The sequence below is a fragment of the Clarias gariepinus genome, chromosome 19 (genome assembly GCF_024256425.1).
Source record: "Clarias gariepinus isolate MV-2021 ecotype Netherlands chromosome 19, CGAR_prim_01v2, whole genome shotgun sequence".
In the NCBI taxonomy this organism is placed as follows: Eukaryota; Metazoa; Chordata; class Actinopteri; order Siluriformes; family Clariidae; genus Clarias; species Clarias gariepinus.
Genome location: NC_071118.1, coordinates 18,752,339 through 18,773,804, shown reverse-complemented (window position 1 = coordinate 18,773,804; position 21,466 = coordinate 18,752,339). Strand labels below are relative to the sequence as shown.

General features: G+C 36.4%; 1 protein-coding gene across 3 annotated transcripts in view; it reads right to left on the bottom strand.

The window, feature by feature from the left end:
• The window catches only part of slc4a4b (solute carrier family 4 member 4b), a 47,265-nt gene extending 26,535 nt beyond the window's left edge, over positions 1–20,730 (bottom strand). For all 3 annotated transcript variants that reach the window (XM_053478090.1, XM_053478091.1, XM_053478092.1), the window contains exons 1-3: positions 20,356–20,730; positions 8,705–8,775; positions 3,823–3,996 (exon numbers count right to left, since the gene is read on the bottom strand). In XM_053478090.1, the coding sequence (XP_053334065.1) occupies positions 3,823–3,996; positions 8,705–8,775; positions 20,356–20,399 (289 nt within the window). In that variant the 5' untranslated portion in view covers positions 20,400–20,730. The remainder of the gene's footprint in view (positions 1–3,822; positions 3,997–8,704; positions 8,776–20,355) is intronic.
• Positions 20,731–21,466: the final 736 nt, after the last annotated feature.

Genomic DNA, 21,466 nt, shown 5'->3' with positions numbered 1-21,466 from the left:
TAGCAACATTAACTCGTGCTAGTAATTATTATGGTAGTCAATATTAATTCAAAATAATGTTTCTCAGGATAATTTCGAATTAATATTGACTACCATAATAATTAAAATAAGTAACTAGTTTACTAGCATGAGCTAATGGTGCTACTGATTTTATTTTAGCTTACCTGTTCAGTTTTATTGCCATTCTTTATAAAATATTGTCTTTATAGTTTTATATGTTGTTTTTCTTGATGTCCTTTTCTTCATTTCTTGGCTTTACTAATATGACCCAATATATTTTCAGTGATACTTTAAAAATTATGTTTAAATAGCATTGATTTCTGTATCGTGTAATATTTTTATACTAGTAACTGGTGTTAAAAATATATCTCTACATTAATGAGCCAATGTATTATGATGTGGGCCACTTTTTGGTCCCAGTCCGCCCCTGACTGCGGCCACTATACTGTACATTATGGGTACATCAATTCAGCAATTCCTTTTTACGTTGATAAACCCATCACTCTGGAATAGGGTCAATCTGGACTCAACACACCACATGACCATTTTCCATTGCTTCAATGTCTTTATGCTCCCTGTAGCTAATTGAAGCCTTTTTTCTGATTAGTCTCACTAACAAGTGGTGATCTTATGGCCACACAAATGTTTATTCCCAATCCTGTGAGTTCTCATCACATGTGGAAATGCTTTTATTACACTGTTAAAGGTACAGTAGCTCTGATAGCTTTAGATTTTTTAGGATGCAACTTTAAACAAGAATTTAAGTGATCTCTATTCATTATTTTTTTTCAACAATTTTTTTTTACACTAACTTTTAATACTGTTGGACAAAGTAACCCAATTACAGTCAATTTCAGCAGTCTCCTTAGTTGTTTCCTTTGCTTGATGTATAATAATTTGACCCTTCTGAAACAGCCCCTTTTTTTGTCTGGTTCTTTGGAATATCTTTTTAATAATAATAATAATAATAATAATAATAGCAGTAAATTCCACCTGGCTTTGCTGCATTCATATGGAATAAAACACCTTGGTGTTAATGTACTTCCCTCACATATCCACATTTATTTTTCTTTGTCTTTCATACTCACATTAAAACCACACAGACTCCACACCTTGGGCAGTATGGGAGTGTTTGATTGTTTGTGTGTGCGTGGGCATATGCTGTGAAATTGCCAAATCATTTATTTGCCTTGAAACACACAGATCAAGGCAAAGCAAAGGCCTCCTAAAAGTCAAAGCACAGACCTTTTGACACACCTACATCATGATAATGAGCCATGTCAAAAAGCAAAAGGTGTCTCAAATTTGTTCCATGTACTTCATAAAATAACCATAAACACATTTATAATGGGGTAAAACAAGAGTTTGCAGCATAAAAGTGCAGTTATGTCAACAGAATTGGGAACAGAGCAATTAAGGCTTAAGAGCAAAGAGAGACCTTACCCAGAACAGTTAAACCTTGGACTACGAGCATAATTTACCTTTTAAAATACGCATGGCTGGTGTTAGTAAGACAAGAGAGAGAAGGGGAGGAGGCGAAGGGAAGTTACTGTGTAGGGTAACTTTTACACACACACGCAAATGAAATCACTGCTTTCTGGCTCACAAATCTTTTTTTGTGTGTGTGACTTTAACAAGGAACCTATCCAATGACACTCGCTTTTGCCTCCTTTCGAGGATTTCGTGGAAATATTGGGTTACCTTGTCCTTAAACAGCATCATCGCTCCCACTGCTACACACCTTTTAACCTTTTTTCTTCACGAGGGCCGATATTGCAATACATTTGTTAAAGGACAGTCACTACACTTGGACAAATATATATATATATATATATATGAATATATGCTTTCCGAGCATACAGACATGGTTACAATGTTACAGTTATGGATGCAATGACACACGCAATGAGACCAAGCATGGGAGACAATTTCCCACAATCCCGCAACGCGCGAGAAAGATGAACCAATGGGTCAGTTATGACCATCTGATCACGTACTGCTCGTATTGCAAGACCTCCCTTATTTATCAGTTTAAAATGTATTTAAAATTTAAAAACCAATAAAAACCTCAATTAAGGTATTGGTATAGTGTTCCTAATAAACTGTCTGGTGAGTGTATATGGATTATACTGATTATAGCTTAGTTATTTACAGTGTTGGGGGACGTTACTTTTTAAAGTAACTAATTACATTACAAAATTACTGTCTACAAGTAATCAGTTATATTACAGCGTTACTTTTTGATAAAAGTAACTAGTTAAAGTACTTTTCAATTGCAGAAAATAAAAACTTCTTTGTGATTCCTCATGCATGTTGTTTTAGTCAATACCTTTATAATTATTCTACCATCATCACAAGTTTGTCGTTTTGAGTCTATGGGAGTCTCGAAAAGACTCGGACTTGAAGATTCGTTGAGAACCGTTCAATCCTGTTTCCTGTGTACTGCACTGCATAGCGTCTATGGGAGTCACGTGACGAAACAACGAACGACTCACAGTAAAGGAGTCATTAAGAAAGAATCGCTCAATTCTGTAGAAAATTAACAAATCACTCTCAGAGGCTACTCGTTCTTCTGAGTCATGTTAAAGATTCATTCAAAAATGACCCATCACTAACACACACAAACACTCGGAATCACTGCTGTCTGGCTCACGGATTAAATAAATTGGCTGAATAACAGAAAACATTTTTGAAAAAATAAGTAAATACTGAGTACATAAATAGCGAACCTAACGTGTTAGATTATCCGTTACATTAAAAAATAATCCAAGTACTCTAATGTTACTTTGTAACGCGTTACATCCAACACTGGTTATTTACATTTGCAGCATGAAGCAGACGCATTTATCAAGAGTTGCTTATAGAAGTCATTATAGCTTTTAACAAGCCTATAGATCATTGAGAAATTTGGTGAAACCTAGTCATTTTACATTGATGACATTAATTCAAAAAACTAAAAAAAATGTTTGTTGTTCATTTACAAGAAAAGAAAAACCACTGTATAAAGGGAGGATAGGCAGGTTTGTCTGTGTATAGCTGGAAGAATTTTTTCCAAGGATCACACCTGGCTGATAAACTGGTTCTGTCTGTCGTGCTGTCATGCATGTTACACAACACGGCAGTTTCAGCTAGTGTGCTTACTGAAATCTGTTAAAATGAACTAACTCTGTGACTCCATGTCCATAAAAAGTCAGTTCTATAGGTCTGTGAATACCGGAGAACTTCTTAGGAGGAGAATCACCTATCACCTGTATGGTAACAGTGACATGAAGAACAAGAGGATTAAACAAAAAGTTGCTGAGATGGGATTTACTGCTGTTTCTTACTGTGACATTACTTTTTGTTAAACAATTTTGGTGGTGGGTCGCATGGATCACATTTCAAAAACCATCACACCCTATTGATGGCAGCTCTCTCATTTACATAAATCTTAAAAGCACAACAAACTTAACTCCGCTCCAACCCCCCTTGCTGGCTCTACACCTTTTATACACAATGCCAAGTTGTAGTAAATGTCCGGCCTTAAACAGGCTGTGTGAAGTGAGAGGAAGGAATGTTTGAAAGGACAGAATATGATTGGTTATGACCACAGGTAAAAGCTGCTAAGTGAATAATGCCGTGTTGTAGATTATGCCATGTTGTGTTTCAACATGGGCATAAGAAAAGACGAATGAGAAAGATGACATTGCTCTTCTTTTTCCTAATCGTGACAATTTTTGATCGCATTCTAAGTCGGTGAACAAAGTTATTACTATAGTTATTCCATTGTGAAGGAGACTGAAAGCATACTGTATGCGCATGCTGGGTTTTGTAGCAACTCACTAAGAGGTTTGAGGATGCTGGAGGCAGAGTCATCCACATTCTCAGTGTCCGATCTGTCGCTCACTCCTTCATTTACTTTTTCTTTCCTTTCTTTGTTACTTGAACGTCTCCTGTGTCTCCGTCGACGATGGTAGCTCTTGGGCACGTTGACGCCAATGTACACTGTGTGATGGCCTGTGTACACACCACACACACACACACACACACACACACACACACCACACACACAAAATTTCATTTATCATAGCTGGAAAGTATCATTATCATAACCTAAACTATCACAATAAAATCTTATTTGTCATATAAAAACAGTTAATGTCCATAAGTAAAATATCTAACAAAAAAATATTATTTGAATGGTGCATTTGATTTTTACCAATTGACTAACACAATACATTTGGCACCTGATGATGCAAAATAATTGTTAGTGATAAGAAATTAATTAAACAATAAAAGGAGAAACCAGTTGTTTGTAAACTGATTTCCTGGAGGTGAATACGGTAATGTGGGTAAATACAGTACTACAGCTGCAAGTCTTTTGGGATATACTGTGTCTCTGTTTGTTTAACACACAATTTTCAAGCTTTGCCACAGATTATCAATTGGATTGATGTCAGGACTTTTTTGCCAGGACTTAACTGGCAGTGTGCTTGCGGTGTGCTTAGATGAGCAATGTTGGCTTTCGTCTAAATGTAGCACTTTGGTGGCAAGGCCCAAATGTACAATATTATGACCTATTTTGTGTAGATTTTGAACACTAAACACAGTATATATATACATATATATATATTGTGTATGTCAATGATTTGTATACTTAGTTAGTATATCAAAGACTTATATCAAAAACTCAACAGTGAATAGCTACATTTTATAGCAAAATGCTATGATCAGTAAAGGAAGTATAATAGCTGTTGTGAACGAACTAAACAGGAAAAAAGGATATTTTTAAAAAAGGATATTTACAGTCTAATGACTGCCAGTGTAATTTCCCAGCAGTTCTGAAATTCTAAGGTGCTTTTGTCTACTACATTTACATTTAGGCATTTGGCAGTCTACTAGAGAAGCTTATGCAGTGTAAACTGTATTTATGTATTGTTTTTAATGTTCCACGTGATCTTCAAACTAACTTAATATAGTAATTATAGTTTTTTGTGCAACAAAATTCAACACTTTTTTTGTTCTAATTTGCTGCCAGTATGTTCGATTATAATTTGACAAAACTAATAAAGGTGGAACAATTTTAACAAAATATTTTGTGCTTTTTGTTCCTTAAAGAAAACATGCACAAAATACTATCTCTTAGCTTGTAATATTTTTTCTCATAGTTTTTCCTTATTACAGTGACTAGTGTAACTTTAAAACCATTAACATTGTAACCACCTCGATTTTGGGCTCCCCTTGTGTGGGGCAGCTTTGGCCACGCCTGGTGTGACTCCACAAACCTCTGGGGTGTGCTGTGGTGTTTGTCAATGGGAAGTTAGCAGCAGATCCTTTGGGTGCTGTGGGCTGCGGGGTGAGGCCTCCATGGATCGCACTTGTTTGTCTGGTGCATTCCATGGATGCTCGTGCAGAGAGCGAACTGGGAAATTTGGAGGCTGGGTCAATAACCTTAAACCCCATGCAAAGGCCCAGGCTGTAATGCAGCAAGTGTTCGAGAGCCTTTCCATCATGGCCAGGGCTTTTTTGTGAAATCAGATCAGCCCAAGCTGGCCATTGGCCCCCACAGAAATAAATGAGCCTTGGGCACCAATGAGCCAATTACCAGTTTACTGGTATAATTGATAATCCATATTATTCACAGTGGCATGGAATTTTTTTTGTGAGGAAGCCAATGACCTCTGTGTCCTTTTTTATTTTATCACTGTGTGCATGTGTGTGTTGTACATAATATGCTTCTCTAACAGCCAGATAAACTTCAACTCTTTACTTATTGTTCTTCACTTACCTGGATAAGCTGCATATGTTAATTTACTGTAGTGGTCATTTTATTGCGACTATTCAAACAGAAAATAAGAAGTATTAAAAGAATTTACAGTAGTTGTTAAGTATTTGTCATATAGTGGGGTTTATAAGTCATGTGTTAAATACATGTAACCTACTAGCTGTTTTGATTATACGAATGTAAATTTAACATTCCCTGATTGAGTTTGTAATGAATGCTTCTTTTATTTATTATTAAATTCTTGCTGCTCATCTGGCTATGCATTTGGGAGGGGAGTTACATAAATAAATATTGAGAACCATGTGTTTGTGAACGCAAACATCGACTGGAGTGTGCGTGAACACATGCACAGAAGTGTAGCACCAAGTTTTAGATAATAGGCATCTGCATAAGGCAGTTTTGTCTAAATTTACACGGGGTACTCTAAAAGATTATCTGGTTACATTTCATTGGTTAAGCGGCACACATACAGGTCATCTCAGTTGGCTTCCTCAAAAAAATTATTCATGCCACGCTAGTGCTCATTACAAAGTAAATTGGGAAACGTTTAATTTATATTCTTATCAAGATATTCAGTAGTCTATGTTAAATTATTAACATATGCAGCTAATCCAAACAAGCAAGCCACAAAAAGCGATTTAAGACATATGAACTTAAACATTTAACTTTTTTCTGCTTGTTCTTCATATGATTAGTCACGATTAACGGTATTGAATCAAGAACAAAATATGGAAATTGTTATGGTGAACAACTAAAGAATGTGAGGATAGACTCCTTGATAGACAATTAGAAAAGAATCACATATATTCTGATCAAATATCTTTTAAAATCGGACCATTTTATAATTGAACTTTGTATGAAAAAGTGGAAGGCGAGAAGTGTCCACATTGATATTTGTTTACTATTTCTACGATCACCTGTAATAATGTGGGTGATCAATAAAAGAAAGTAATAAAATAATAAGAATAATAAAAGAAAGATATAACAAAGAGACTGTTCCCACCTTGCAATTGTACATATTTATAGATATCTGTATTTTCTTTTATTAACATTGTTATAGGCTTAAGACAATTCGCATGTTAATTTAATTAAATTAAATAGTTATTTATTAATTTGGTATCAATTTACCTACTGTTTAATCCAGTCTAAATAGAATAATTCTAAGAATTAAATCTAAAGAATTAAATGAGCTGTACCGACTGTATGTATACTTGCTGATGTTTTTGCTATGATGAGCTGGTTTTCATAAACACATCATAATGCTTCTTCACACCATATTAGTTTATTGAATATATAAACACAATTGCATACTAAAACAATATTAATGAAATATATATAAAAACACACAACCTTAGGTGGTATATAGAGAAAATGACACCGAAAACTTGATAGCACAATGGGAGCAGCATGTATGCCTGGTCAGTCTGTGGGGGCATAATTTTTCTCACTAAAAGTTTAAATCCAGTGAGTCTGGGTTTACTGTTTGCTGGAGGCATGACAACAGCCTCACCTGATTAATCCTTCTTTTCTTATCAAGGGAAGCCAGAAAACGGTACTATACAGGAGAAGCTTGGATTGCAAGTAACCCTGTTTGTTCCGCAAGACGAGCAAAAATTTGTTATAAATTTTTACTTAAAAAACAAGCAAGTCTTGGTTTTGTGCACTGGTGCACAGTTATAATGGAACAGGAAGGGGCCTTGAGTAATATTTTGGATGACTACTTTTTATTCTACTTAAAATATTATTTTGAAGTACAGCTACTCTTACTTGAGTACAATTTTTGGCTTTACCCACCTCTGTGTACAACTCTGTTCTATTTTAAGCTTATCTTAAGCTTATCTCAAAATTAGTCAAAAAACCTTAGGCAGGTCTGGACAAAGATTTTTACAATAAAACCCCAACATGTTGAACTGGCAATGGAATATTCGAGTAAAAGGCTCGAAATGCATTCATTCATAACTACTAAGAATTGTTTTGATGTGTATCTTCTAAGGAAATTCGCAAACAGCTCCTGAGCGCATTACTCGCAAAGCTGCAGCCATCCAGTCAAAACTATTGGCTGTGATTTGTTTATACTAGTTATCAAAATTGTTTATATGCCAATATTACTTAGAATGAATTACATGTGGAACTCGCTATGATTGTGTCACTTTTGTTTTAATTACAAATATGACAACATAAGAAACTGTGTGGGTATTTTTGATGCGATAATACGTGTAAAACTTGCCTTATGAATTAAAAAACTTGACACTGTGTACCTAATACTCTCCTTGGGTGGATTTATGCTTCGTTGTATTTAGTTTTGCATCTATAATTTTTTGTATTCAATACAGAATATGAAAAAGTCTTATCAAAATGTTCCAACTCTAAGATTAAACACTATACTACCTAAATTTACTAGACATTCTGTTTTATTAAAGTATGACTAACAGAAAATACATTACACAATGATTACAACTGACATGTATTTCTTTCAAACTCTGCGTGTTTGTCAAATGCACAGGTGAAAAAAATAAAATGCCATTTGAAAACAGCAAAGGTTTGAAAGAACTGATGTGCCCACAATGACTAATGTTCAAATGTGTGTACTGTGGTTAACGGATTTTCTATAAATAGCCTCAACAAACACCAGTTGGATCTTTTCCTGAAACACTACAAACATACCAAATGTAACACTAACATAATACATTTGCTGTGCACTGTGGATTATAATAATAATAAATGTCTTTACATGTCTCTAGTGTCTAACATCTACGTATCTCTTATCTTTATTGCTCCTAATCCTTTCTAAGGCTAATGTACGAGTCATAACCACATCAACAGTGAACATCACTGAAAAGGTTGACTAAAAAGAAAAACAAGGAAACAACTACAGATTGCAAACTGTAAGACAACATATAAGAGTGTATGTGCATTCGTGTGCATGTGTGGATGTCATACTCTCAACTGCCTCCTTGTCACAGTGTTTGACATATGAAGCCCCTCTGTCCACTACAGCTTCATCATCCACCCTGCAGAGAAACAGATGCAGAAAAAGAGAGGAAATTAGATATAGAATTATTTGTGTGTGTGTGTGTGTGTGTGTGTGTGTGTGTGTGTGTGTGTGTGTGTGTGTGTGTGTGTGTGTGTGTGTGTGTGTGTGTGTCTGTGTGTGTGCGTGTGCGTGATTAAAAGGAAATTTAATGCAGACCCCATTTCTTCCTCTCAAAGGAAGAATACTACTGTATGCTTGGGGCAAAACTTACATACACATTTAATTATTTATCAGGATACGAAAGGACATAGATGAACCCCCACTAACACAATATAAGAGATCTCTACAGGTCTCATTACAGTCAAGTAGGCAAAACTTGCACATACTGTATACAAACTGACGCATGCACAGTGTTGGAGAAAGAATTGCGAAAAATGAAATTCAATGATTTAATGACTTTTTTTTTTTTTTTTTTAAATAATGACAATCAAAATATTAAGAATAATTTTTACAACAATCAAAATATAGTACGACATTCTTGATTCATCAAAAGCTGCTAGATCCAGCTGGCCATGGCCATGGAGAAAGGCATCTTATGTACACTGGCTCACCCTGCTAGGTTGCTTCCTAAAGATCATGTACAGAAATGTGCCCCAGAAATTCACAGTTCTCAATCAAAAGAGTTAGAAAAGTCTTGCCACCATATTTAAATTAGCACAACTCTTCAGTCATATGGGCTCGAACTAGTTAGTGACATCACCTATTTTGTGCACAGGGGGGAAAAAAATACATGGCATATGTTGTCTTGTTATTTTTGACCACCACTGTACTATAGTGATATTCATATGCTGGAAAAGATGCACGTGCGAACTGATACCAACAAACTAGGGCCAAAGAAAAGTCTAAAACAACAGACGAACTTGTAACCAGAATAAAGGCTTGGTCTAGACACAATGACCCTTTACCCTTTACTAATAGGTTTCACATTGGAGTCCATTTATATAGTTGCCGAGGCAGGCTGGGAACAGGTGTGTGTGTGTGCGTGTGTGTGTGTGATTAGAACTCCTGTGATAGTGACCGTGCTGGTGAAGTGAGGTGGTGTGGATTCTAGCCTGGGGCAGCCATGTCTGCAGGCCACGTGTGCTTTGGAAAATAGAATTTTCTGTTAACCAATGTATTTCTTTGATATATAGATACACATTAAGAATAACACATACGATATACAGATTTAACCACAGAATTATTGACACCCTTCAAGAGAAAGCAGAAGCCTTATCATTATCGTTACCCAAAAAAATCATACCCTTATACATAAAAAAGAAATTCTCTTAGCCATGAGGACCTACGGAATGTAACGAAAGTATTGTCAGAATATTTATCATAATCATTTATGTCATATATACAGTATGTAATATGCACCAGCAACTAAAATACAATCGGGGAACCTTTATAAATAGTCTCTAACAGCTGGTATCCACACCACCAACACCATTTTCTCCCCAATTTGGTCACCAGGCGATTCTCTCCCACCAGCCAGCTCTCCCCCATCATACAACAACTGCCAACTAGCGAGGATGATGCCTGCCCCTATGTGACACGTGAATCCAGCCAACTTCAGTAAGACAATCTGAGGAAGGCTCTATCTGCCCTCCTCACCATATATGATCTTACAAACTTCCATGATCAAAATATCACTCATTGCATGTATGGTTGATATTATTGTCCATTTTCTTGAAGTGAGCCACTAATATTGGATTTGACAACCTTAACACAACACACTTACTCATCTAGATAAAAACAAAACCACACACAATGATGCATGATAACCTCTAGGATTTCCTATATGTATGTACAAGCAGACAGAAAAAAAAATCACAAAGCTAAAATGAATAAGACATGCGGATGGACACACCCTGACAGAGACACACATCAAGATACAATGGCTTTTAATTCAGCACTCTGCAGTGTAAATTTATATTGACTGTTCTGTATTCTGACTGGTTTGTTAAGTGTAACAAACACAAGCCTGCCAAACACACCCTCATTAAGACTGTAAAAATGTACAAGTTGCAGTACACAGTTCTGTTTTTTATTTACTTTCGGTAAATTGTCAAAATCTCTTTCCTTTCACTGTATTTCCTAATCATAATCTCTACTTATGCTTCTCTTAAACATATCACTAAGCACCATGCAATGTCCAGTACACTCCCATTCTAGACAACACTGATCTTTGTTTGTCTCATGAGCTCCATATCCGACTGCCAGCGCTGACCTGCAAGTCATGAGAGTAAAACAGTGACTTATTTGTTAAATCCTGTGACATACTGGTGCTGTAAAAACCTGAAGATTAGGGATTTATGTTTACAGTACCTGTGTAATAGAATAATATGATGCACAAAAGAGTTATTGCTATAATTATTTCACACTATAGCCTAAAAAGAATCTGAGGTTTGCAGTCTGGTTGTGGCTGTTAACTGTGTCAGAATTCAGAACCGCACACTCTCTTCCCATATTACATCTGCCCTTTATCCAAACAATATTATAAAAAAAATATTCCTAAAAAGTTTTTTAATCTACAGACACTACTACTACTAGCAGTTTGGAAATGGTTCCAAGAAGAACCTTTAATCACAGTGGAAGCTCTATGAGGGCCAAAAATAATCCAAGCTCAGAGCAGGTCAATATCAAGTTTCCTTCACATGCAGTGTGTAAAGTGTATGGCTGCTTGTGAATGATGCACTCTCAGCTCCAAATGTAGAACACTGGGAATACTGTACATATGCTGCTACTAAATACACCTGAATTTACAGCTTCAACTCGGACAATCAGTCATATGAAAACCACCTGTCCAATTATTTAATCGCAAAAGACTGCAATATATCACAGGTAATATCTACATATTCAAGAATTTATGTACATTTTTCAAATACTTTGTATAAGCCTAGATAAATATGTTACAAAATGGCACATTCAATAGCTAAATGTCGTGGTTTAAATCGCAATCGCAATGTATCAAAATAATCATAATGTGATTTTTTTTATTCATGAAGCCCTCATCTCATGTTTAAACAGTCTCACAGTTTGAATGCAGCAGTAACAGATGCTTCTGGAGGATTTTTCACATTCATGCTGCTTTGATTATCTGGGTATGTTTATGATGGGTAAACTTTTTAACCTCTTGGTCTCCAAGTGGATAACATTCATCCTAGAAGATACAAACAAAAGTCCAGTGTGACTTCAGTATCTTTTTTTGTTTGTTTGTTTGTTCTGGTTTCATGCTAAACTTATAGCTGAACATTACTGGTTCTCGGTGGAATATAGACAGGAAGCAAGACAGCGTAAATACACTAACAGATGTTCAACTTCTCACTAGTGTCTTGTGATTTTTAAGGCTAAAATAACTATTAAGTGCTAAATACATTACAATTGCACAACAAATACATTGAAATAAATAAATACTAGGTAAGTATTGTTGTGTAACGAATGAGTCAGACCATGGGCTTGATCAATATCAGCCCTGATTAAAAATGGACCTTTCGAAACCAGAGGAGCAAAGCTTTAAGCAGCTCCGGGTCTTTGAAAAAGGCAAGCAAGTCATAAGGATTGCAACACTGTATTGCACACAAAGTCTGAGAGAATGATTAATATGGAATGTTGACTGTTCCTAACACCATATCACATGATGGAGCCTGATTAGCATTTCAGGATGGTTGCATTTATACAGTCTGCAGCAAGGATGCAGTGTTCAGCATGTAACAGTACACGAGACGTGCTGGAGCAGGTGAACTTTAGTACATAGCACTTAGCAAAGACTGTCATGTAAAACACTTATCCTGTTCCATGGGATCATTTATCACTTTGACTGGTTACGTGAACTTTCACTAGTACTACACACGCATGAACCAGGCCCTAGAGTGAAACCGGTGTTGATGTTAGTATTAGCATTAGCATTAGCATTAAGTGTTGTATTTCAGGACAGGATAGGTTACAGGCAGAATGCTGTAAGGAAACTTACACCCCAGTGAGTTTGGGCTCGAATAACTGCAGCACAGTAGTGCCTTGACTTCATTCAGGAAAGACCCATAATAACCCCTTTTGTGGATCCTTGACTTGACCAAACTTATTATCCAATATTATGTTTAATAGCAACATGGTGCTGGAATATTTCTGTACTTGCATTGTGAAATGTTGTTCTAAACAAGTCAACACACTAGAGAGCATGCAGCTCTAGCACTTAGCATGGCAGGTTCTTGCTCTACTTGGCCTCCTGAGTCATAATGTGGGCTAGCGTGGCCTTGCTTGCTTCTAAAACCAGATAACATACTTCCCCATCTTCTGGCCTACCCAAACAGTATATCATAATGAACTAGAATTTTTATTTTAAAGCAATTTTCTGTGGTTCTATTATCCTTAAAACATATTAAGGGCTGTTATTTTTTGTCAATGCTCTCACACTGTGTCGTGGGCAGGTTTGCTCTAGTCAAATGTGTGCAAAAGATCTTGTATGAGTTCCGTGAGTAGATCAGAGATCTTTATGAAGTCGAACAAAAACTGGAATTATTTTGTGCCTGTAAACTGATATTTACAAAACTGTCCTGTGTCATGCTGTCACATGCAACTGTCTTATAATGTAAAAAAAAAATGCACATACTCAATTATGATAAATAAATGTACAGACGCTATACTTAATAATTTTATAGGTACATCTAAGTATAAATAAAATTCCAAGCTTTTAACATGTATCCGCAGTGATTGACCAATAAAATGCTGGTGGTGATCCAAAGAGGTAGAGTGTTTAAAAATATAATTAAGACATACTAATTGTTAGCCTAACATTAGTTATCATGTAGACATATGTGTCATGTAATACGTTTTTTAATACAACGTCAGATTTCATTAACTGTCACCAGAAGGGATGTCAGGAAGTCAGTCTTAATAAATGTAAACAATTTGGATTATCTTCTGTACAAATTAATCTTTTTTTTTTCTTCTTTTTTTTTTTTTTTTCACTAAAATGTGTTTGGAACGTACATAAACTTACTCAAACATCAATTTTTTTTTATCTAACACCTGCAAAATCACACCTACATCTTTCAGTGCATTGTGAATACACTTTTACAAGCTCCACATTTAGACAGGTACTTGCACCAACTTGTTAAAGTTCTTTCTCAGGTCATTCGTGTTTATAACCACCAGTAGCAGGGTTTTTTCCCCTTCTGTGAACTAAAGACCGCCAATTGGATAGTCAAGGTCGTTATCTCTTTATTAATAAATACTGAAGTAAATACCAGGACACATGAGTGTGAAGTTTATTTACTGGGCCATTTGTTTTATTCCATACTGTAGAGTGAAAATTCTTCCCCCCTTTCTGATTCTTCCTTTGCATTCGAGAGTGTATTTTGTTGGATATTTTAATGAATATGCAGGCCTTAAGCAGGCACCTTAAGACTTCCATTAATGTAATATTGTATGTTTCATTACATATCATATTAACACAGAGATTAAACAGCAAGTGTAATTTAGCCATTTGGGGATTTTAAAGTGTTTACAGCAATATGTCCATGATATTTAGCTATTTCTTTAAGAGCAGTTCTCGGTTTTTACCCATTTACATTTATAGTGTCTCTTAAAATTAATAAGACACACACACAAGCACATACAATTAGAAAAAATGATTTCCATTTACAGTTGTATTACAACTAATTTAAACTCATAATGAGCTCCAGCTTATAGGAAATAGAGGCATATGAAGGATCAACATGGGTTATAGGGGCCCAAGGATGCAGACTGTCTAGGAATGTATGTGCGTGGGAATACAGGTTTCAAATGTTCTCACACAGTACATACTCACTACACACTCATTTGCTAACCTGAGTTATGTCAACTAATGGTCAGTTCAAATGATCAGTAATAATAGTCAGTTCTGATGGTCAGTAGTAATGGTTAGTACTGCTCAATACTAATGGTCGGTACTAATGGTCAATACTAATTCTATATATTAACGGTCAGTACTAATGGTCAGTATTAATAATCAGTACTAAGGGTCAGTACTAATAGTCAGTACTAATCGTCAATAGTAAACTTAGTGGTAACAGTCAGTCACAACACTAAGTCAGTACAAAGGGTCAGTATTAATGCTCAGTACTATTGATCAGTATTAACTGTTAGTATTAAAAGTCAGTACTAATAGTAAGTACTAATAGTCAATACTATTTTTTTCCACAAGGTCGATATGATAGAATCCCACATGGTTCAAAACAAAGATTGTACTAATACTGTAGCTTTAAGGGTGATCCGAGTTGGCCTTAGCTTGAGTTTAGGTCAGATGCAGCCATTTTTGTGGTTACAACAAGAAAAAAAAACTCATGCCCATAAGTGCACTGCAGAGGTGTTGAAAGCAGAGGCATGGATTACACCATAGTAAGAATACAGCAGTGAAAATATGTTTGCCATTTACTTCTAGCATTAAAGCAATCCCTTAATTTCAAAGATACCAATCCCTCTGTAAGGGAGCTGACTGATACTTCATACCTAAAAGTAAGACACATATATGATATGGTGTGACTCTCTGCTAACTTGGTTTGCGCGCAGTGTCATTTCTCATTAGCAAATAAAAAGCGCTCAGCGGAATCTACCTTGTATGTCCGAGGTCCTTTTTTGAGCCTTGCCAAAGAGACCCTGAATAGGAGGGTTCACGTTACAGAACCATGAAACCAACTGTTCACATTGCTCTTTTAGGTGAGCGCAAGCCATCACACTGGACCCAAGGAAAAATCCTACTTTTAGACTTTTAACTACAGTAACAGACTCAATTAACAGAATCATGGTTTTATATACAGCCTTCCTTTAGTAGTGTCACGAAGTGAGTTACTGCTTTTCCTTTTTATGGTATGAAAAACAGAAACTGAATGAAACTTTTGCATGGCATGATGCCCAGACAGAAAATACACTGGGACAAGTTAGGTATTTAACTTAGCTTATGTTAGTGACAAGCAAACAAATAATTGTTAGGGTATTTTGTGTAACAGGCTTGGCTTTGGTAATGCAGGTACTAAAAATTATTTTACTAATGTAAAAAAACAGTATTGTTTTGCCTTGTTATGCTGACTGTGAAAACCTGGAAAAAAGGCTTACTGTATTTTTGGTTATGCAGTTTCACTTCGGTTTCCACTTCTTCTTGTTGCTCAATCATGCTCTCACCCCCACTCCAAAACTTTTCATTCAGATAAGTAACAGGGCTGGTCTCACACATAAATATTGTGAAGTTAGAAATGTGTATATTCTTTCTGAAGGTCATTTCCCATCAAGTCTGAGTTAATTCTGTTTTCTTCCTTCTGATAAACCGTCCTGAAACTCCTATTCATAATACCTGAGCCAGTAAAACTGCTTGCATAAGCAAACCAGGAAGTTTGGCACACCTTTTTGTGTGTATTTAACCTGCCATTTCTAATAGTTTCATTGTAGTGTATGATCTAGATAGCCAGAAACCAGATGAACTAGTGAGGAAAAATACTATACAAAGTTACCTCTCTATCTAAATGAGTCACACTAGAAAGCATGAGGAAAGTAGCTTATCTAGATCAATTTTAAGAGTATGATCAAAGCTTCTAAACATCTGGCTTTTCCACTACCAATCAATCACTGGCAAGTTCTTCACCTAGTCATGAATGAAAACACTAGAAACTGTGGTGTAAACAGTGGTGTAGAGAAGGAGATAAAATGTAATGACGATGAGTTAAACAGATTTACAATGATAACAGCGATAACAGATTACAGATAACAATGAGTTTGTGTGACACTGTGATTATATTTGGCTGAAGCTCTTCATTATATTCTCTATAGTGGACATTGTAGCTGTGTACACAGAATCAATTTTGCTCATCTAATTCAGATCTACATATGCATATTTAGTACCAGGTATTCATGATATTCACTTTTCAGGAGTTGGTGCCCAGTTTGGATAATCTAATGGAAATGAATGCATTTTTTTTATATGCCTGAGTATGACAAAAAACTTTCTACCTGTCAAATAAGCAAGATAATAAACATAGAACAGTGCAGCGTTAATGCAGGCAAAAGTTTACATACACTCATCATTAACATAATTGCAATATTGTGCTTGCAGTGATTTTTTTTTTTTTGTGGACTGGTTTTCGTCTTAAACAGAAGAAAATAAGAGAATTTGGTGCACAGGTTTTCTTTTAAGGCTCAGAATTATACATACAGGGTCAAAAGTATTTCTATCAACCATTTGGTGAAATGTCCCTTTTGCAGTTGTTTTTTTTTAACCATCAACAAGCTTCTGGTAGAATTCTCGCTCCCAGTGTTAAACTAATTTGTTGATTTTCTTGGCATAGACTGAAATTTTAAGCCTGGTCCACAAGCTTTCGATAGAGTTGCAACTCCCAAATGTTAAAGGGGACGAATTATGCAAAATTCACTTTTTAATCATTTTGGACTGTCACAGAAGTCTCTGTAGTGTGTACTTCTAAAAGAATATAAGAAATATCTCCTAAATTCTTTAGTTCTTTTAGTCTTTTAAAAAAATCTTTAGATTAGTCTTTTCTCTGAAGTCACACTACATTTCTAAACATAAATAAATGAATATAAAAGCTGATAAGACCATCGTCCTACTATGGGTTTAGTGAAACAGAAAGTTAATTTGCATCTACCCAGAAACATGTCCAATATGAGTGATGAATCCATCTTCTTTATGATTCAATCCACGTAGTGCAATGCACCAGTTCCTTTGGCAGCAAAACAGTCAAAAAGAATGATGTTACCTAACATTTGCTACAGTGTTCTTGTGGTTAAATGCCTCAGTTTTACTACCCCAAAAATACCTCTGCTTAACACTTTCCTCCAGAAGGCTTTCTTTCCAGCTGCAAACTTTTTGTTCAGCTGCAAATTTTAGTTAACCCTGAAGGTGTTGATTTTGGTCTTTTATTCCACAGTGTGTGCTTCAAAGGTTCCTGTGTTGTTTCTGACCATCCTAACCAGTTGTCCTCTCAGCAGAAGGTAACAGTTTTAATCTTCTTTCAGACTTTGGGAAGTTGGTCCACCTCTCTATACCTTGTACTTATGTACAATTGTTTGGTTTTAGAATCTGCAAGTGTTTAGAAATGGTCCTGGGAGACATTCCCAACTTGAGCTTCTTGGACTTTCCCATTTTGTACTGTGTTGGTCAATCCAATGAGTCCTATCAAACAAATCCTTTTTATGTTGGCACAGACATGCTACCAGCTGGAGTTAACCATTACTAACAGGAAGTTGAGAGACCTTGGAGTTGGCAAATTATGAGACGTTTTGGGGGCTTTCAGCACCACTGCATCAATAATTTAGAAGGTGATGTTGTTTTTTTGTATCTATAATTATGTGTTAATATCATAACCCCTCTAAATGAAACTTGTGGTTCATATTTTGGGTTTTTCTTCTATTAAAGATGTTGTATAGTCACGCTTCCCCAGAAAAAAAAAAAACAGCACAGTATTGACAAACAATTCATGAACATGATGAGTGTGGGTAAACTTCTGACCACAAATGTAATACATGTTTTAGACTTAAAAAATGATAACATTGTGCACAGTAGAGAAATCTTATAAGATAATCTATCTAAATATACAATAATAAAAATAATACATAAGAGAATATGTTAGTTGTCAGATCCTATCAGATGTAACCTCTTTGTGTAGAAATTTGAATTGTTCCATAACATTCACTTATAAATCAGCGGAAGGCATCGCTGCCTAAGGGCCTGGGTCATTAATAAAACACACATAGGGAATACACAGATATTTCACATGACATTTACTCACTCATCTTCTATACCGCTTTTTCCTGTATTCAGGGGACCTGGAGCCTATCCCAGGAGGCTTAGAGCACGAGGCAGGGTACACTCAGGACAAAGTGCCAATCCATCGGAGAGCACACACATACACACACTCATTCACACACTATGGGCAATTTGGGAATGCCAAATACCCTAATTACCTCCATATTTTTGGACTGTGGGAGGAAACCAGAGGACCCAGAGGAAATCCACCAAGCACGAGGAGAACATGCAAACTCCATGCACACAGAGACGGGAATCGAGCCTGGCTGGGCGACAGTGCTAACCACTGCACGGCACGGTGGTCTATTTCACTACACCACCATGCTGCCACATGATATTTAATAAAGAGGAAATGCATGTTAAATTGTGTCTATTTCATGTAGTGTATAGGGGTACAAGGCATTCAATAATTACTATTTTTGCAATATTTTAAATTCCCTTTTTACTTTGTACTTACAAATTATTAAATTAATCAATCAATAAATAAATAAAACACGGCCAATTTACTACATGGGAGATGCAAGTGTGTTTTATATTTTGCAATGAGTTTAACATATAATGTATTCACAAATAATAGGCTTCTTAACAACTGTGGTGGACCTTTGCAACACTTTACATGAACATTTTACAATTATATTTAACTAAGTCTAAATACACTCTTGATGGTAAAAAAAAAAAAAAAAAAAAAAAAAAGATCCTACCCCGCTGCTTGGGACTTACAGGTCTTTAGACAAAGCAGCCACTGTAACTATATGAGAGTGAGAGTAACTATATTTGGATTGCTTAACAGTTAGGATGTTGCAATACATTTCATACTACATTGCCAAACATTGTAAAAGAGAAGGTAATTAATATGATATAAATGACAATGTTGAAAGTAACAGTTCTGGAGCAAAATCTTTTGGGTAAATAAGACAAAAATCAACAAGTACAAAAATGATAGCATGAGTAAGTGGAATACTGCCAGTGAGATTGGGTCACTTATATATAATCAGGAGGATGAATTCTGAAGTGTATACAACTAAACTATCTGCATCAGATGATGCTTCACAGAAAATGAGGCATGTAATTGCATTTTAATAGCATCCCAATGCAAAAAAAGTGAAATGTTCTGCAATGGCCAGGTCAGTCACCCCGACATTTAATCAAATCGAGCCTGCATCTTAAATCTAAAAACTAATGTTTAGTTTATCCGATTACTTTTGGTCCTTCAAAAGGTGGAGGGGAGAACATATAAAAGTCCTGTCATTTCTACAATGTTGACCCCAGATAAATTCTCTCAAGTTGAAGCAGCAAGTCATTTCAATTCATTTCATTTCCTCTATATCGTGACTCAAAGTTGAACTTTCTCGGTGTCCGAATATTTATGGACCCGACTTTGCAAACTACTTCGGTGTTATACACAGTCAAAGCCATTTACGACAACAACAAAAAGTTGGAAGCTGTCATACAGTATAGGGTACCGTATATGATAAAATGGTTGTTATTGCATCGTTATTATTTCCTTATATTTGTGCTATTACTAACTCAACAGGTGTTTTATTCAAATGCTGTAAAGGGTGGGTAGAGGATACACCTACCAGCTAAAAGAGCAAATGTCTTAATCTGGCGACGATTTACACAGTTATCTCTCTCTCTCTCACACACACACACACACACACACACACATCGCTAAAACAGATAGCCCGCCTTAATAAGCTTCTTACAAAACAGCTACTGAATATTCTCACTCCCCGTTGGTCTACTTCGGGCTCATTATTTATAATAATAAAAAAAAATACTTACTTGTTTTTATCGCTCATCTCGGGCGTCCGACCTCTTCCCGACATGCTAAAGTGCGTTATGGTGCCTCAAAGTAACTCAAGCCGCCCTGTCGGTGTGAAGAAGCACGCGCTCTAACTGCTCTCGGTGTCGAACTGTCGAACTGAACCGTCAGGATCCGAACTCTGTGCAGATGAAGAGCCAGGCGCTCAGTGAGCGAAGCTGATTCAGCTCGACCTGTTCGTCTTCTATCTGTCGGGATCTAACGGTATTTCACTGGCTGCACAAACGACCATCAGTTCAATCTCACTGTCAGTCATTACTCGAATTCTCTGCACAGTCTCAGGGAGGGAGGAACGCTTTTTTTTTTGCCTGTTCGCTCGTCTCGAGCGTTAACGGCACTTCGGTCTCTGCGTCTCCTTTCCATATTTAAAGAGCTGTCCCTCCTCCAGCGTGACGCGCGCGCGATCGAGAGAGAGAGAGAGAGAGAGCGCGCGCGAGAGAGAGAGAGAGACTCTTGGCTTTAATCCAACAGCAGCGAACAAGATAAGCAACGAAACAAAAGTTGGTCTGTGGGTGTAGAGGGCAATATTTCATACATAGATTTCATCAAGCACGAAAGGTACTTACAGAAGTTTGCTTAAGACAAAATCAAGAAACCACAAGACGTTTAGCTTGTTAGGCTTTGCTGATGTTCCCAAAGCACCATCCAGGACCTTCAGCCTTTTTATGTTGTCTGAGCATCTTTTGGATCCTCTATGTGGTAAAATCCATCAATTATTTATAGATATCCAACATATTGTTTAATCCTGCGTATGGTCATGGGGGACATGGAGCCTACTCGAACTCAAGGAATTTATGGCACAATTGATGTACAATCTGAGGGTACAAGCTCGCACACATTCAAACAACCAATTATACACTGCAGGCAATTATTTTCAAACCCCAATCATCTTACACCGCATGTCTTAAATCCCAAACACTGGGATTGCAAATTCCATGCACACAGAAAAGCAAGATTTGAACCCCCAATTCTGGAGGTGCAAGGCAAAAGTGCTAACCGCTAAGCCTGTTACACAAGTTCTTGTCTCCTCTTGCCATTTACATGCCAGCAACTACCAACCCTTATCACATC